The 16,196-nt window shown below is 44.0% G+C and overlaps 1 protein-coding gene across 1 annotated transcript in view; it reads left to right on the forward strand.

Annotated features, from left to right (window-relative positions):
• The window catches only part of LOC121289389 (coiled-coil domain-containing protein 190), a 38,337-nt gene extending 26,579 nt beyond the window's left edge, over positions 1 to 11,758 (forward strand). The window contains exon 4 of the mRNA XM_041208779.1: positions 8,457 to 11,758. Within this exon, the coding sequence (XP_041064713.1) occupies positions 8,457 to 9,135 (679 nt within the window). The 3' untranslated portion in view covers positions 9,136 to 11,758. The remainder of the gene's footprint in view (positions 1 to 8,456) is intronic.
• Positions 11,759 to 16,196: the final 4,438 nt, after the last annotated feature.

Here is a 16,196-nt window from a genome sequence, read left to right on the forward strand (position 1 = left end):
TTTCTGTCCTCTGTTCAGATTCCGTCTGTAAATCCCTGCCAGTGAGACACTTGGAATGTACTCAAACAGTTTGGTTGCTATGTTGCAAGATAATCACTTTGCCATCAGTGCCTATTACTTTTCCTGGGCCTCCCCATGCTTTCCGCCCTTCTCTTTTATAATACCCCTTGTCACCGGGCTTAAAATTAATTTCTGACAGCCTGATCGATACCTCAAAGCTCTCCTGATTTTTTTTCTGAAACCTCTGTCTTAATAAGTGTTCTCCTCCCTGCATGTATGATATCCAAATGTTCCGCAAAAATTGAACTAATGGTAGTCCCCTCCAAAGCCAGGGGATGGTCCCACAATATTGAAGGTACCTTCGGCCCTCTTCATAAACTAACTGATAGGGGCTGCAACGCCTAACCATCTGGAGCATGGTTGCATATACTGCCCACGCTAGAGCTGTTGTCAATTTACAATTCAGTTGGTCAGCTAAAATTTTTCAGAGCATTTTTGTCAATCACGATGTGATTTCTCTTACATATCCCATTGCTGAAAAGAATTTCTGCTGCTGTGTGCATTGCTACAATATTCACATTTTCACACATACTCCTGAATTTATCATTGGCACGTTCTCCTCCACTGTCTGTTAAGAATTTAGTTGGTGCTCCCAGCCCCATCCTTATCCATCTTTCCATTATCTTATTGAGAATTACTTTTTTGTCTTTACTAAAGGTCACCATTGACAGATTATATCTGGTCGCTACGTCTACAAAATGTAGAAGAAAAATATTTTGTTCTTTATCCCATACTTTGAGGTCGATCGCTATTGTTTCATTAAAGTCCTTCACCAATGGAAGACTTACTAATGGTCACAATGGCTTTCTCCTGTACTTTTTACAATTACCGCATTTTTCACTAATATCCTCAACAAGTGTAGTGTAATCCTCATCCAGTACCCCTGCATCCTTTAACAGAATCTTCAACCTACAGCCAGAGAGATGGGAAAATTTTGATGTAGTTTTGTACTAATTTGCTTCTTCTATAAATCCCTATCCCCAGCTGCCATTCATATCTCTAACAATCTGTCTTGAGATGAAAGACCTTAAAGGAATACAATAATGTCCCAACTGTGTAAATCGCACATCTACAGATCTCCCAAAAACAATTGCTTTATCATGCTCCATGCCCAATTTCATTTGGGCCTTTTTCATTGAAGGCTTACATAACAGTATTTCACTCGACACCACATCATAATTAATAAAGTGATTCAGCTTTGCTATTTGACGTGGAATTACTATTCTTTTTTTCTGACTTCAACATGTTACTATCACCGAACCTGAAACAAGTAGAACTGTCATATCCTTTGAATTTACTTCAGTCTTCCTTACTTTAAGAATCCATGTAAAAGTTTAGCCAGTCCATTCCACATACCCTGGACGTACATCCACTATCTTAAACTGTGCAATTGAATGAATCTGCCACTAGGATAATCATTACTGGACTGAAGCTTCTGGTGACTAATACAATTCCTCTTGATTGGTTGGCATTGTCCTCATTGCCTTCTGTACCTTCCATGTCATGTGTTGTCTCAAAAACCTTGGTTTTCATTTTTGGGCAATTCAACTGATAATGATACTCAGAGTTGCATTTGGAGCACCTGTTGGCCACCTCTTGGTTATTCCTGGGTCCATCCTCCTTCCATAATTGTCCAGCTTCTGCCGCCTGTTATAGCTCCCAAAAAGGTTCTCTACCTTCATAAGTTTTGTTTGTAATTCTTCTGTCTACAGGTGTTTTGGTCCTTTTTGAATGGTCTCAATGCTACTAGCATTGTGTTCTCCATCTTTGTGTCACTGCTGAAGAGCCCATTTGCTCCATAAAAACGACTGGAAATGAATGCTTCCCCAGAATTTTTTTAAAAGGTTCAGACATTTGATCTTTTTCTTTGACTCTAACTCTGGTTAAAACCAAGAGCCTATCCATGTTTGATATCCTAGCACAGTCCAATAATGTAAAGGCAAGGACTGATTTAGGAATTTCCAAGTGAAATTGTTGCAATCTCATATACAGTTTGTTAAACTCCATGATATATTCTTCTATGGAAAAATCACCCATTTGTCTAAATTTATCAAAGTCTGACCAAGTCTCATAGGCATTCAATAAGTTATCTTTCATATAAATTTTATCCATGAATTTTCATTTGAGTGTCCAAACCTTCGGTATTGTTCAGTTTCTGAGTGTCTATTCTGAGTGTACTTTGCACCAGATCAGGAAGTGAAAGTGCCAGAACTATCCCTTGCTTCCTTTTCAGTAGAAATGCAAGTCATGTCCATGCCCCAACTTCATTTTTCCATTGGTCATAAGGTTCCTTGTCACAAAACAGTGGTGGAAAATCATATCCTGCCACTTTATGCCCTGTTTCAGTTATATTTCTTCAAAGAGTGTCCATTTGCAGTTTTCTCTCAAAAAAAAACTCCAATCCCAACCTTCTGTCTCGAAGTAAATCTTAGCCTCCAATCTTCACTTTCAGGCAACCATCCTCTGCTACCAACAGCAGAGCAATTCCCAAGCCTGTTTGTGAAGAAGGCACTGAGCTAGGATGCTTTGGTGGACTGTTTACTTCTCCACTCCAACACAATCTGCCCCAGTGCTGACTGACTCTTCTTTATATACACATCTGAGTAAAATTAGCTAATAGATACCCAACACCTGTTCACCTTATTACCTTAAACTACTGGGTATTTAATGTCCATCAATGGAAACTATGAGATACTAACAGACAGACGTGTTGTTGCTGAGTTTATGCATCCCCCCCGCTTTTTTAACAGTTATGTAACAGTTGCAATCCTCCAGTCCTTAGGTACTAACCTCATATCCAAGAGGATTGCAGCATTATGGCCAGAGCCTCCTCATTTTCAACTCTTCCGTCTGTAACTGAGGAAGCATCCCATCTGTGCCTGGATGACTTTTCTACCATGAGGACCGCCAACCAATTTCTCTACTGTCTCTTCCTTTATTGCCACATTAACAGCATCCTCTTCTCTAAGTAAAAACAGATACCAGGTACCGCAGCAATGCCCTCTGCCACCTCAAGGTCTCCATTGTGGTCCCTAATTAGTCCTGTCCTTCGTTTAATTACCCTTTTACTATTCATGTGTTTACAAAAGACTTCTGAGCTCCTTTTAATGTTAGCTGCTAATTTATTCTCATACTCTCACTTTGCCCCTCTTATTCTCTTTTTTTTAGATTCCTTTGTACTTCCTTTATTCAGCATTGTTCTCTGCTGTATAATTAACCTGATATTTGCCAAGAGTTGCCTTTTACCTGTCTTATTTTAATAATCTCTTTAATCATCCAGAGCATTCCAGCTTTGGGTGCCTTTCATTTCCCCATCACAGACATATGTCTACTCCGTACATGAACCGCCTCCTCTTTGAAAATTTCCCATTGTTGAATTACTGCTTTGCCCACCCATTTTTGATTCCATTCCAACTGGGCCAGACCCTATTTCAACTCACTGAAGTTAGCCTTCCTCCAGTTAGGTATTTCTATGCTTGATTGTTTCTCGTCCTTTTCCACAACTATTCTAAATCTGATGATATTATGATCACTGTTTCCCAAATGGCCTCCCATTGAAACGTGCTTCACTATTCAGAGCTAGATACAGCACTGTTTCCTTCCTCGTTGGACTGGAAACGCATTGAAATTTCTCTTGTATAATTTCAGAAATTCCTTCCCATCTTTGCCATTTACAATTTATTATCCCAGTATATATTAGTATACTTGAAGTCCTCTATTATCTCTACTCTGTAATTACATAGATTTAAATTGAATATACATATAATTACATTCAATATAACTACACAAATAGGCTACGCAGGCTAACTAGTCCATGTTGCCTCTCTCCATTTGTCCTCATGCTGCTAGATTAGTAATCCAGAGACCCAGGTTAATGTTCTGAGGGCATGAGTTCAAATGGCAGCTGGTGGAATTTCTTTTAAATTCAATTAAAGTCTGGAATTAAAAGCTAGTTTCAGTTATAGTTTCCATGAAACCTTTGTCGATTGCCTAAAAACCCATCTGGTTCACTAATGCCCTTTAGGGAAGGAAATCTGCCATCTTTACCTGGTCTGGCATATATGTGACTCCAGACCCACAGTAATGTGGTTGACTTTAATTGCCCTCTGAAATGATCGAGCGAGCCAATCAGTTGAATCAAACCACTACAAAGCCTAAAAGGAATGAAAATGACGGAACACCGACAATGGCCTGGGCACCAGAAACGACAATGGCACACCTAGCCCTGTCAACCCTGCAAAGTCCTTTTACTAAAATCTGGGGGCTGGTGCCAAAATTGGGAGAGCTGTCCCACAGACTGGTCAAGCGACAGCATGACATAGTCATACTCAAGAAATCACATATTAATGTCTCAGACACTACCATCACCATCCCTAGGTATGTCCTGTCCCACTGGCAGACACAACAGAAGCGGCAGCATAGTTGCACAGAGTCGGGAGGAAATTGCCCTGGGAGTCTTCAGCATTGAGTCTGGATCCTATGGAGTCTCATGGCATCAAGTCAAACATGGGCAAGGAAACCTCCTGCTTGCTACCACTTACTGTCCCTCCTCAGCTGATGAATCAGTGCTCCTCCATGTTGAACACCAACAGGAAGAAGCACTGAGGGTGTCAAGGGCACAGAATGTACTCTAGGTGGGGGACTTCAATGTCCATTACCAAAGGTGGCTCGGTAGCACCACCACTGACCCAGTTGGCTGAGTCTTAAAGGACAGAGCTGCTAGACTGGGTCTTCAGTTGTTGGAGAGGGAGCCAACAAGAGGAAAAAAACCTACTTGACATTGTCCTCAGCAATCTATCTGTTGCAGATGCATCTATCCATGACAGAATCAGTAGGAGTGACCACTGCACAGTCCACATGGAGACAAAGCCCTGCCTTCATGTTGAGAATACTCTCCATCATGGTGTGTGGCACTACCACCATGTAAATGGGATAGATTTCGAACAGATCTAGCAACTCAAGTCAGGGCATCCATGAAGTGCTGTGGGCCATCAGCAGCAGTAGAATTGTTTATGACCGCAATCAGTAACCTCATGGCCTGGTGTATATCTCATTCTACTGCTACCATCAATCCTGGTTCAATGAAGAGTGCAGGAGGGCATGCCAGGCATACCTAAAAATGAGGTGTTAACCTGGTGAAGCTACAATACAGTAAGCAGCATGCAATAGAAAGAGCTAAGCGATCCCACAACCAACATCCAGTCGTGAGTAGTGGTGGACAATTATACAACTCACTGGAGGAGGAAGCTTCACAAAGCCCCTTCCTCAATGATGGGGGAAGCCCAGCACATCAGGCAAATGACAAGGCTGAAGCATTTGCAGCCATCTTCAGCCAAAGCTGTTGACTGGATGATCCATCTCAGCCTCCTCCTGACATCCCCAACATCACAGATGCCAGTCTTCAGCCAATTCAATTCGCTCCATGATATCAAGAAATGGTTGAAGGCATTGTAAATTGTAAATTGCAAAGGCTATGGGCCCTGACAATAATCCAGCAATAGTACTGATGACTTGTGCTGCAGAGCTTCCAGTGCCCCTAGCCAAGCTGTTCCAGTGCAGCGTCAACACTGGCATCTACCTGGCAATGTGGAAAATGCCAAGGTATGTCCTGTCCACACAAAGCGGGACAAATCCAACCCAGCCAATTACCAGCTGATCAATCTACTCTCGATCATCAGTAAAGGGACGGAAAGGATCATAGCCAATGCTATCAAGTGCCGCTTACTCAGAAATAACTTGCTCACTGACGATCATTTTGGGTTCTGTCAGGGCCACTCAGTTCCTGACCTCATTACAGCCTTGGTTCAAACATGGACAAAAGAGCTAAACTCTAGAGTTGAGGGTGAGAATCACTGCCCTTGACATCAAGGCTGCATTTGACCAAATGTGGATTCAAGGAGCCCTAGCAAAACTGGAGTCAATGGGAATCAGGAGAAAACACCACTGGTTGGAGTCATACCTGGCACAAAGGTTGTGGTTGTTGGAGGTCAGTCATCTCAGTCCCAGGACATCACAGCTGGAGTTCCTCAGGTTAGTGTCCTAGGCCCAACCATCTTCAGCTGCTTCATCGATGACCTTCCTTCCATCATAAGGTCAGAAGTGGGGATGTTCATTGATGATTGCACAATGTTCAGCACCATTCGCGACTCCTCAGATACTGAAGCAGTCCATGTCCAAATGCAGCAAGACCTGGAGAACATTCATGTTTGGGCTGATAAATGACAAAGTTGCATTTGTGCCACACACAAATGCCAGGCAAAGAGCATTTCCAACAAGAGAGAGTCTAACCATCTCTCCTGGTCAGAATATATAATAATTTACAATATCTATCTTATATTCTAACAGTCAGGGTTAATATGAGGTAAATAAGAATCAACAGGCAAACTGTGGTCAAACACACACTGCACAATAAATGACAGATGCGAGCAAAACATATTCCACAGATTTCTCAACAACCCACCCACGTGTCAGCAACGCTGTGAGTCGATCAATCTTACTGAAACTCTGTTTCTCTCACAAGGGATTCCCATCTTCACCTTTGACCATCTCGCCTTGCAATTCTCTCCAAAGATCGCTCCAACTCGGCCGGCTTCAACAACAGCCCACCTCACAGTGTTTTAATCTTATCTCCTAAGATTCCGTTCATAAGCCTAAACTCAAGCATCAAACTACAAGCACAATTTCAGCTCTTTGGCTGTGCTGAGCTGAGCATTACTGTTCCAAAGGGATACCTTTACCCCAACAGCCCACAGCATGGAGTCACCAACTTTCGGCTGTCTTCTTGGATCTTCAAGGCTTCTCCTGAATGCTCTTCAATTACCAGGGCTTCTCCCAAGTCCACATTACTTAAAGTCTACTACCCACAACCCTTCCTCAACTCCTCCTTTTCCTTAACTTAACTGGGACCTGTTTCTGTGCCCTGTCCCTTATTTGAGACTTCCTTTGGGAACATTTCCCTGTCCCCTGCCTGGAACACTTGCTGGCAATGGCACTTCTTACACGGTAACCTGACCCTGGTTTTCGCACCTTTTTTCCCTGTTTATGTGCAGGCACACTGGGCCTGCCTTGGACATGTAGGACTTACAAATTGCAGAGCTGCGCATGTGCAGCCTGCTCCCAGCCTGCGCATGTACAGAAAGTCAGAGGTCTATCAGGAGTTGAAGTTCCCAACCATTGAGCTCAACAAGGTAAGCATAGTTTTCGTAACGCACCGCACAAGTCAGGAGCGTGATGGAAAACCCTCCACTTGCCTGGGTGAGTGCAGCTCCAAAAACACTCGAGAAGCTCAACACTGTCCAGGACAAAGCAGCCCACTTGATTGGCACCCCATCTACAAACGTTCACTCCATCCACCACCAATACACAGTGGCAGCAGTGTGTACCATCTACAAGATGCACTGCGGCAACTCACCAAGGCTCCTTCGACAGCACCTCCCAAACCTGCAACCTCCGCCAAGAAGGGCAAGGACAGCAGTTGCATGGGAACACCACCACATGCACATTCCCCTCCAAGCCTCTCACTATCCTGACTTGGAAATAAATCACCTTTCCTTTACAGTCGCTGGGTCAAAACACTGGCACTCCCTTCCTAACAGCACTGTGGGTGTACCTACACCACAGGGACTGCAGCAGTTCAAGAAGGGGGCTCAACATCACCTTCTCAAAGGCAATTAGGGTTGGTCAATAAATGCTGGTCTAGTTAGAGATGCATACATCCCACGACAGAATAAAAAAACCCTCTTGTCATTTCTCCCTCATATGTTTATCTAGCTTCCCTTAAACATGGGTCTGGAGTCATATGTAAGCCAGACCAGGTAAGGACAACAGGTTTCTTTCACAAAAGGTGAACCACTTGGATTTTTATGACAAACCATTTATTTCAGGGTCACCATTACTGATACTAGTTTTTTTATTCCAGATTTATTTAATTGCTGGACTTAAATTCCCCAACTTTCAGTGTATAATTTGAACTTAAATTCCCCATGAGTAACATAACCACTACACGATCATGACTGTCTCCATATATAACATCATAGTAGGATTTGAGCTCCTATATCCAGATTATTAGGCCTGGTTTATTAGTCCAGTAATATAACCACTAGGCTAAGGATAAAACCTGGTGAGATTTGAGATTAAATTTTTAAGAACCAAAATTTCCTATTGATACCTTTCAGACCATGAAACTCTGAATTATCTCCTTTTCCCATTTCAGTCATTTCAGCAGGAGTAAATTTGAAATGCATTGATGGGATATGACCTGTATGGCACTTTCAGCCTCAAATAAGTGATGGTTTAAGGTGCCAACAAGAAAAAAAATGTGACATGGTACAAGGAATCAGGATGTTTTCTTAATGACTTTACAACTCAAATGTTTTTGCTTTGCTTTGCAATTTTAGGACACAGAGCTGCTACTTTACAAAGGCGGGCAAGATTGGGATGCCCTCTAGTGCCTCTCTCGCTCTACAGATACAGATCAATGATTTCCTCAATGGGTTCAGTACCAAGCAGGGAAAATCCAATGGGCACACAGAAGCAGAGGAGACCAAGCCTTCCACGCCATCCAGCAAGCTCAAAACCCCCTCAATCAACAGCATCAACATGTCAGGCCTGAAACACTGCATTGCCAAACACGTGAGTATCCCTGAGAAACCAACAGGCCTGGATGTGGCCAATGGAAGAGAAAGCCAAGCAGCAGATGGCCAAATGGAGCAGGATGCGAGCGATGCCGAGGCAAATAGCAATGTCTCCAGTGATCAGGCCCAAAGGCAAATCAAATCCAGGGAGTCCACAAGCAGCCCGCAGCTCTCAGCGTGCCAAGAAAGCACTCCATATGATTCCGAGTTTTACGCTCCAGACGGACTGCCCAGAACCATGCATACCATGCCCAGTTTTCTTGAGGCCTTTGCGGAAGCGAAGAAAGCGAGGTACATCCGGCACCGAACCAAAACCGATGATGAGAAGGAACTGACGATCAGTGAAATTTTTGGAAAGAGAAGGGAACGTGTCCAAGATATCGTTGTAAAAGAGGTGGAAACCAGCAATGAAAAATACTTCACAGGAAAAAATACAGTTTAAAGGAATACTCCGGGATCTATTCGAACAAATAAAAATAACACATCTGTCCCAAATATGCTTGGGTTGCAATCTCAGTGGTTGAGCTGAGACAGTGCCTGATGGTGCCTCCAGCACTGACTCCACTGCAGTTTGCAAGGTGAATGGGAGGGCAGATTGTTAGCTTGGGACTGGCAGGTGCAAGTGTGACCAGACACCTCTGCCTGTCCCAGCCTTGTTCTGTCCAAATGAAGAGTGGCGAGTGCTTGTCCCCCTTGACCCAAGCACTAGTCCAATCAACCCCAAGCAAAGGGACCAATGTGTGTATCGTAGAAAGAAAAAATGCCCAGTTCAGACTCCATATGTTTCTTTGCAGAGGCCTGTATAGCTCACCACTGAGCATGCTGGCCACTGCTGCAACATTGCTACTAAGCCCTGGCTTCAAAATTCCTGCTTCATTGCCCTTGATTCTCTCACTTAATAAAAATCTATCGCTCTCAGTCTTGAAAGTTCCAACAGGCGCCGTATCTCAGCCTTCTGGGGGAGAGAATTCCAGATTCCTGCCACCTTTGAAGAAAATAGCAGAGTTCTGCGCACAGATTGGATAAATACACTGCAGTCTTTTGTTGTCAACCTGAGTACGTAGTTGGCAGCAACTTCTGTCTGCCAGCTTGTGTCGCACTCACACAGGTGAGATCACTAGCTGCAATGTAGATTCAGCTTACATTCTGCCCAGCCAACCGGGCAAGCAGCTCATTTCTTTGATGAAAAGGGAAACCACAAGGACAGCTGGAGGGACAGCACATGAAGATTGGCCCACATTTTGCTGCCAAAGTAACAAGTTTAATGTGTATTTCATTATTAATGTATAAATCATTCATCAACTTGTGGTGGGGAAGAGATAACCCATGGATTACGGATCTCTGGATAATCGGTGCTGCCCAACCATTCACCTTGCACAAATGACATCTTGCCCCAAACGTTCCCATGAATTGAAATTCATGAAATTGTTGTATTTGTATATTAATTGACCATTAAACCTGTGATAGAAAGTGAGGGCTGGAAATTAACAACAGAACTACTTTTTAATGAGATTTATGTTCATGCAATGCTGTGCAACCTTCCTAGCCCGGAAAAGGAACAATTTAAACAGTGGAGTCTCATTCCTACAGGTAATAAATTGTCCTTGGAGATTAATTATTTTTCTATTTTTCCTTTCTCGTCTCTATTTTTTCTTGGTCTTTTGATGTAAGCCAATTAACAACATGCTGCCATTAGTCCAAAAATACATTCTGATTACCACACAATTGACTTTCAATGCCAGTGCAATGCCAGATACATAGGCAATTGGCTGATCAAATCAAACAGCATGTTCTTTCAGTTATCCATAATGGGAGAATACGGACCCATACTCAACCAGCCCAGGCTTGCAAACCCAAATCGAACGCCTACTGTTAAATGTGATTTCACGATTGGGTGATACTGAGTGCGCTGACAACCAATTTAAGAGAATCAGTTAAGCTCGTAATGTGGCTCATTTATGCTTGCTAGAAGCGACATTGATTCATAGGCAGGGTTTGAAGCCATTCCTCGCCCAATCCAGCCTCCAGAAAAATGGCCATGAGTCAGGGCCAGAATGGAGAGCCAGCATCCAGGAAATTCCTTGCCTGCCTGCTTCTGTTCCTTCCCCAAAACTGTATTATGGAGAAGACATACTGACAGTGTAACAACCAGAGTAAACTAAAACCAAAGGGGCCACAGAGATACAGCAAGCCTCTCACCTTCATCTGTTTAAAATATATGAGTGATGCTTATTAACTAGCAGACTTGCAATTAATGTTGATAAATGTTCAATCTTTATTCTTGCTTTTAGCATCAATGTTAATGAAAATACTTATAAAAAGTTTAGATGTGCCAAATGCTTTTTAATAGCTTTAGTTGAATATTTAAATCTTTGTTGCAAAATTTAATCATACCAATTGGTTCTCCAAAGCAAAATAGGAGTCTACAGCATGAAGTATATGAAACAGCTGCTTAAGATTAAGAGAAGTGTAAATTTCTGGTCTATAGCACCAAGTCAAATGTATGTATAAACCTGTGGCAGAACAAATTATATCTAGTATCTATATTGATTTATAGATGGATTCTGCAAATAAAATGTAGCCCACTATGATACCTTTATACTGATTATAAGACTTCTTAAAATTCACTTTAAAAATGAGTATCACAATCCATCAGCATATAAATGCATAATCTCTCCAATCATCTTTCATTGCCTGATTTTACCCTTTAATATGTTGCTACGTCATTGTATGTGTGAACTCTTTTCACAGATTTTTACTGGGATTTATACACATTTCCTGATTTATATGAATGAAAACTGAAATGTAATATTTCTGTTCTCTCATTTAGAATCATAGAATTGTTACAGGAGGCCATTCAGTTCATCAGGTTGATGCTGGGTCTTTTGTGCCATTGTGATAACTTGTGAAGTCACTAAATGTATGGAATAAGGTGGGAAATGTAAAAGAGAAAAGCAGAATTCTACTTTTTAAATGTCTGTATTAATTATAAAACAAGTAATGATGTGACCTTTCTTGTCAGTGCAAAATAAGAACATACTTAATAAAATTGTGTGTGTAATTGTGGAAAAGTTTGTATTATTTTGGTATTTCTGTCTGTAGGCCTTGCATAGAATAACTAACTCACAAACTCATTGAGAAATGTTAGCTCACATTTTCCCCCCTCTCTTCGACAGTATGTGACTTTTATACTTCAACAAAACTGAATGTCCTTATATCAAGTGACCTTTGCTCATGTCTAAACCTAGATAGTCTCACAGCTGAGACTAAACGTGACCCTGTCTGAAATCTGTGGACTTGCACTTCCAGCAGAGATGGCTAGATAGTGATTAACAGCAAGACTTAGTGAATATCAGGTGATGTGACTGTGCATTTGTTGCTTGGAAAGTGATAATTATTCTCAAACAAAAGGTATGACGCAGCTTTGCTTTTAAAGATCGACAAAGAACATTTCAGTATTTTCGTTTCAATTTTCTCAATTTATTATTCATCCTATTCCAGCATAAATTACAATGGTACATTCATTAGAACCATGTAATTATCTCTGCGTGTGGATGGTACAGTATGTGCTTCAAGTTGTTAAAAAACAATTCTGAGCCAGACCCCACCTGGAGATCAGTTGATCATTGCTACAAAGCCAATTCCAACTGACAACAGCAACTTGCATTTATATAGCGCCTTTAACATAGTAAAAAGTCCCAGGGTGCTTCACAATGACCTCAATCTTCCCCATACTTGGGGGAAATTTCTGCTCATCTATGATTGGATGTAGGACAAGCAGCATGACTAATGAGAGGCAGTGGAGGGGTTGAGAGATGTGCTAACAGGCTAAAGCTGGAGGTTGTCAGTGTACATATAACCTGACATTTTTTCCAATGGTATCATCATGGGGGTACCAGAAGCACAAGTCCTCAGGAAACCTAGTGGATGCCATGTTAAAGTCCTGGCACATGTTCAACAGAGTGCTGCCACAGTTCTGCTAGTCCCAGGGAAATCTCCACTCAGTATTACACAGAATACAGTGCCTTAGGCTGTTACTGTCTACAGCGTATCACCTGTCTGCTGCAAACAAAAACTCAAACAGGGTGCAATTGCAGGGCAATATGGGGTGAAAGAAAACTGGCAACTCCCCTTCAACTTTTTCAAGCCGTTGTGGAAAATCAGGCATGATGTTAAATGGTCACCTAATACACCATCAACTATCAGTCTCCAATTACTCCAACAGCCTCAATTACTCGATCAACCCCAATTACCCCATCACACCCCAATAACCCCATCACATACCAATAACCCCATCACCCTCCAATCCACCCCCTGACCCCAGTCACATCCTCACCGCAATAACCCCTCACCCAAATCACCCCCTCACCACCCCAATCCACTCCCTCACCCCCTCACCCCATCCCATTCACCTCCTCACAGCAATAACCCCGTAACCCAGTCACCTTCTCACTCCCATTACCCCCTCAACCCAATCACCTACTCACCCAATCATCCCCTCATCCCAGTCACCCCCATTACCCCCTCACCCTACCCCAATCACCTACTCACCCCAATCACCTCCTCATCCCAATTACCCCCTCCCCCTAATCACCCCCTCACCCTACCCCAATCACCTACTCACCCCAATCACCATCTCATCCCAATCACCCCCTCCCCCTAATCACCCCTCACCCTACCCCAATCACCTACTCATCCCAATCACCACCTCATCCCAATTACCCTCTCCCCCTAATCACCCCCTCACCCTACCCCAATCACCTACTCACCCCAATCACCACCTCATCCCAGTCACCATCTCATCCCAATTACCCCCTCCCCCTAATCACCCCTCACCCTACCCCAATCACCACCTCATCCCAATCACCACCTCACCCCACCCCAACCACTTACTCACCCAGATCACTCCCTCAACCCAATCACCCCCTCATCCCACCCCAATCATTTACCCCAATCACCCCCTCACCCAACCCCAACCACCTACTCACCCCAGTCACCCCCAACCCCTTCACTCCAATCACCCCTCACCCCACCCTAATAACACCTCACCTTAATCACTTCCACACCTCAATAACCCCATTACCCCAATAGCACCCCTACCCCATTCACCCCCTCACTCCAATAATCCCCTCACACCAACAACCCAACAACTCGCTACCCAAAACAGGTCCTCACCCAAACAGCCCACTCACACCACAACCCCCTCACCCCAGCAACCCCTCACCCCAATCACCCCCCTCACCTCTACCCCAATCACCTCCTCACACCAATAACACCCCCAAGCCAATCATCTCCTCACCCCAATCACTCCCTCACCCCTACCTCAATCACCTCCTCATCCAAGTAACCTCCTCACCCCAAAACCCCCTTACCCCAATCCACCTTCATCCCAATCACCCCTCATCTCAATCACCTCCACACTCCAACAACCCCATCATCCCAATAGCTCCCCTACTCCATTCGCCCCTCACCCAATTATCTCCTTGCACCAATAATCCCCTCATCCCAACAACCCTCAGCCCAACAACTCCCCCCAACAGCCCACTACCCAAAAAATCCTCACCCCAACAGCCCACTCACCCCATCAAACACCTCACCCCAACAACCCCCTTACCCCAATCACCGCCTCACCCCAATCACCCCTTCCCCAATCACCTTCTCACCCAATAACCCTCTCACCTCAATCACCCCCTCACCCCAATAACCCCCTCACTTCAATCACCTCCTCACCCCAATAACCCGATTACCCCAATAGCTCCCCTACCCCATTCACCCCCTCACCCCAATGATCCCCTCAACCCAACAACCTCCTCAGCCCAACAACTCCTCCCAACAGCCTGCTACCCTAAAAAACTCCGCTAACCCCAACAGCCCCCTCACCCCAACAGCCCCCTCACCCCAACAACACCCTCACCCTAATCACCCTCTCACACTCCAATAACCCCATCAACCCATAGTGCTTTTGTATAATCAAATCCTGTGTCAGTTCGACCTCTCAGCTACCACTGACAACACTTACTCACCCAATCATCCCCTCATCCCAGTCACCCCCATCACCCCCTCACCCTACCCCAATCACCTACTCACCCCAATCACCTCCTCATCCCAATTACCCCCTCCCCCTAATCACCCCCTCACCCTACCCCAATCACCTACTCACCCCAATCACCACCTTAAAAACGAGCAGGTACAAAGAGCATCCCCACCAGCCTCCACCCCACCAGCAGAAATACAGCAAAGGACAGAATGGAGTATAATGGGCCTTGAAATGAACAGACCACTACGTGGGCCGAAACTTGACAAGCTACAAGGACATCATAACCACTGCCAACAATCTCATTTTCAACAGCCCACAGCTGTTGTCCAGTTTATATTGGATGAAGTTATTTCGCTCCACATTGATCGAAAATGGAGTCCCAACACAGAGCAGTAGCTTTCCCATGAGACTTCATTGAAAATATCTTTCCAGATACACATAATGTTACAGAATTAGTGCACAATTAAGGTGCATTAATCGACGTACATCCTTTGTTCATTATTGCCAGTCCAGCTGAGGGACAGTGCAGGTTTCCATCTGTGGCAACATGAACAGATTTCTTTTAGACTGTCCCCTATTGGTGCTTGAATGCTGTTATTTTATTTAATAATGTCTCACAAGCTTTAACACACCCTTCAGCTGGCAATACGCACCCCCCACCCTCCCCCCGCCACCTCCGCACCCCCCCCCCCCACCCCCCCACACCCCCCTGCACTCCACCACCACAGTTGCTCGTCACTCTGCTTTCCATTTACTTCCCAAATAACAAGCCAAACCAGTTCAGTCAACCCACATTTATATGATTTATGATACATGCAATTTTGAAATGTTTTGATATCAAGAGCATTTCTTTAAATCACAATTTGACTGTAATATACCAAATCACTTTTAATTTTTACTTCACCTTTTGCACCCGCTCCTGACCTTTCAACTCATGCCAGTGCCACATGGGAACAATGCAATCCTATTTTCCACTACAAAGCTAGCCATATCCTTGTGGATATGTTGCAATTGTTTACTCTTTTGTTCAATCTCTCTCTCTGTCTTTATAAACCAGGCCCCAAAGTCCAAGGCTCGACAAACACTGCCAGTTCTAACATTAGACAGAATTTTCTTGTTGGAGAGTGGGCGCAGGCCCCACACACAAACACGTGTAAAGTGGCGCACGGTAATGTCAGGCAGGCGTCCCAATATCAACGCGCACCATCGTGATATTTCATTGGGCGGGTGCGCAATGCTCTCCGATTCACGCCCGCCATTAATTAGTCGGCCACTTAAGGCTCTTGAGGCACCAATCGACAGCGATTTTTTCGGTACCCGTGCGATCTTTGGGTCAGCGCAAGGGCACAAAGGGCAGGTGTATAAACCTCATCCACAGGTGGGATAAGAGGGGTCAGTGGGGTCGCGAGCGTGCTCTGTCAAATATTGATGTTTCAAAGTTGCTGATACTTGCTTGTGTGATCTGC

This window comes from Carcharodon carcharias, chromosome 16 (assembly GCF_017639515.1).
Source record: "Carcharodon carcharias isolate sCarCar2 chromosome 16, sCarCar2.pri, whole genome shotgun sequence".
NCBI lineage: Eukaryota > Metazoa > Chordata > Chondrichthyes > Lamniformes > Lamnidae > Carcharodon > Carcharodon carcharias.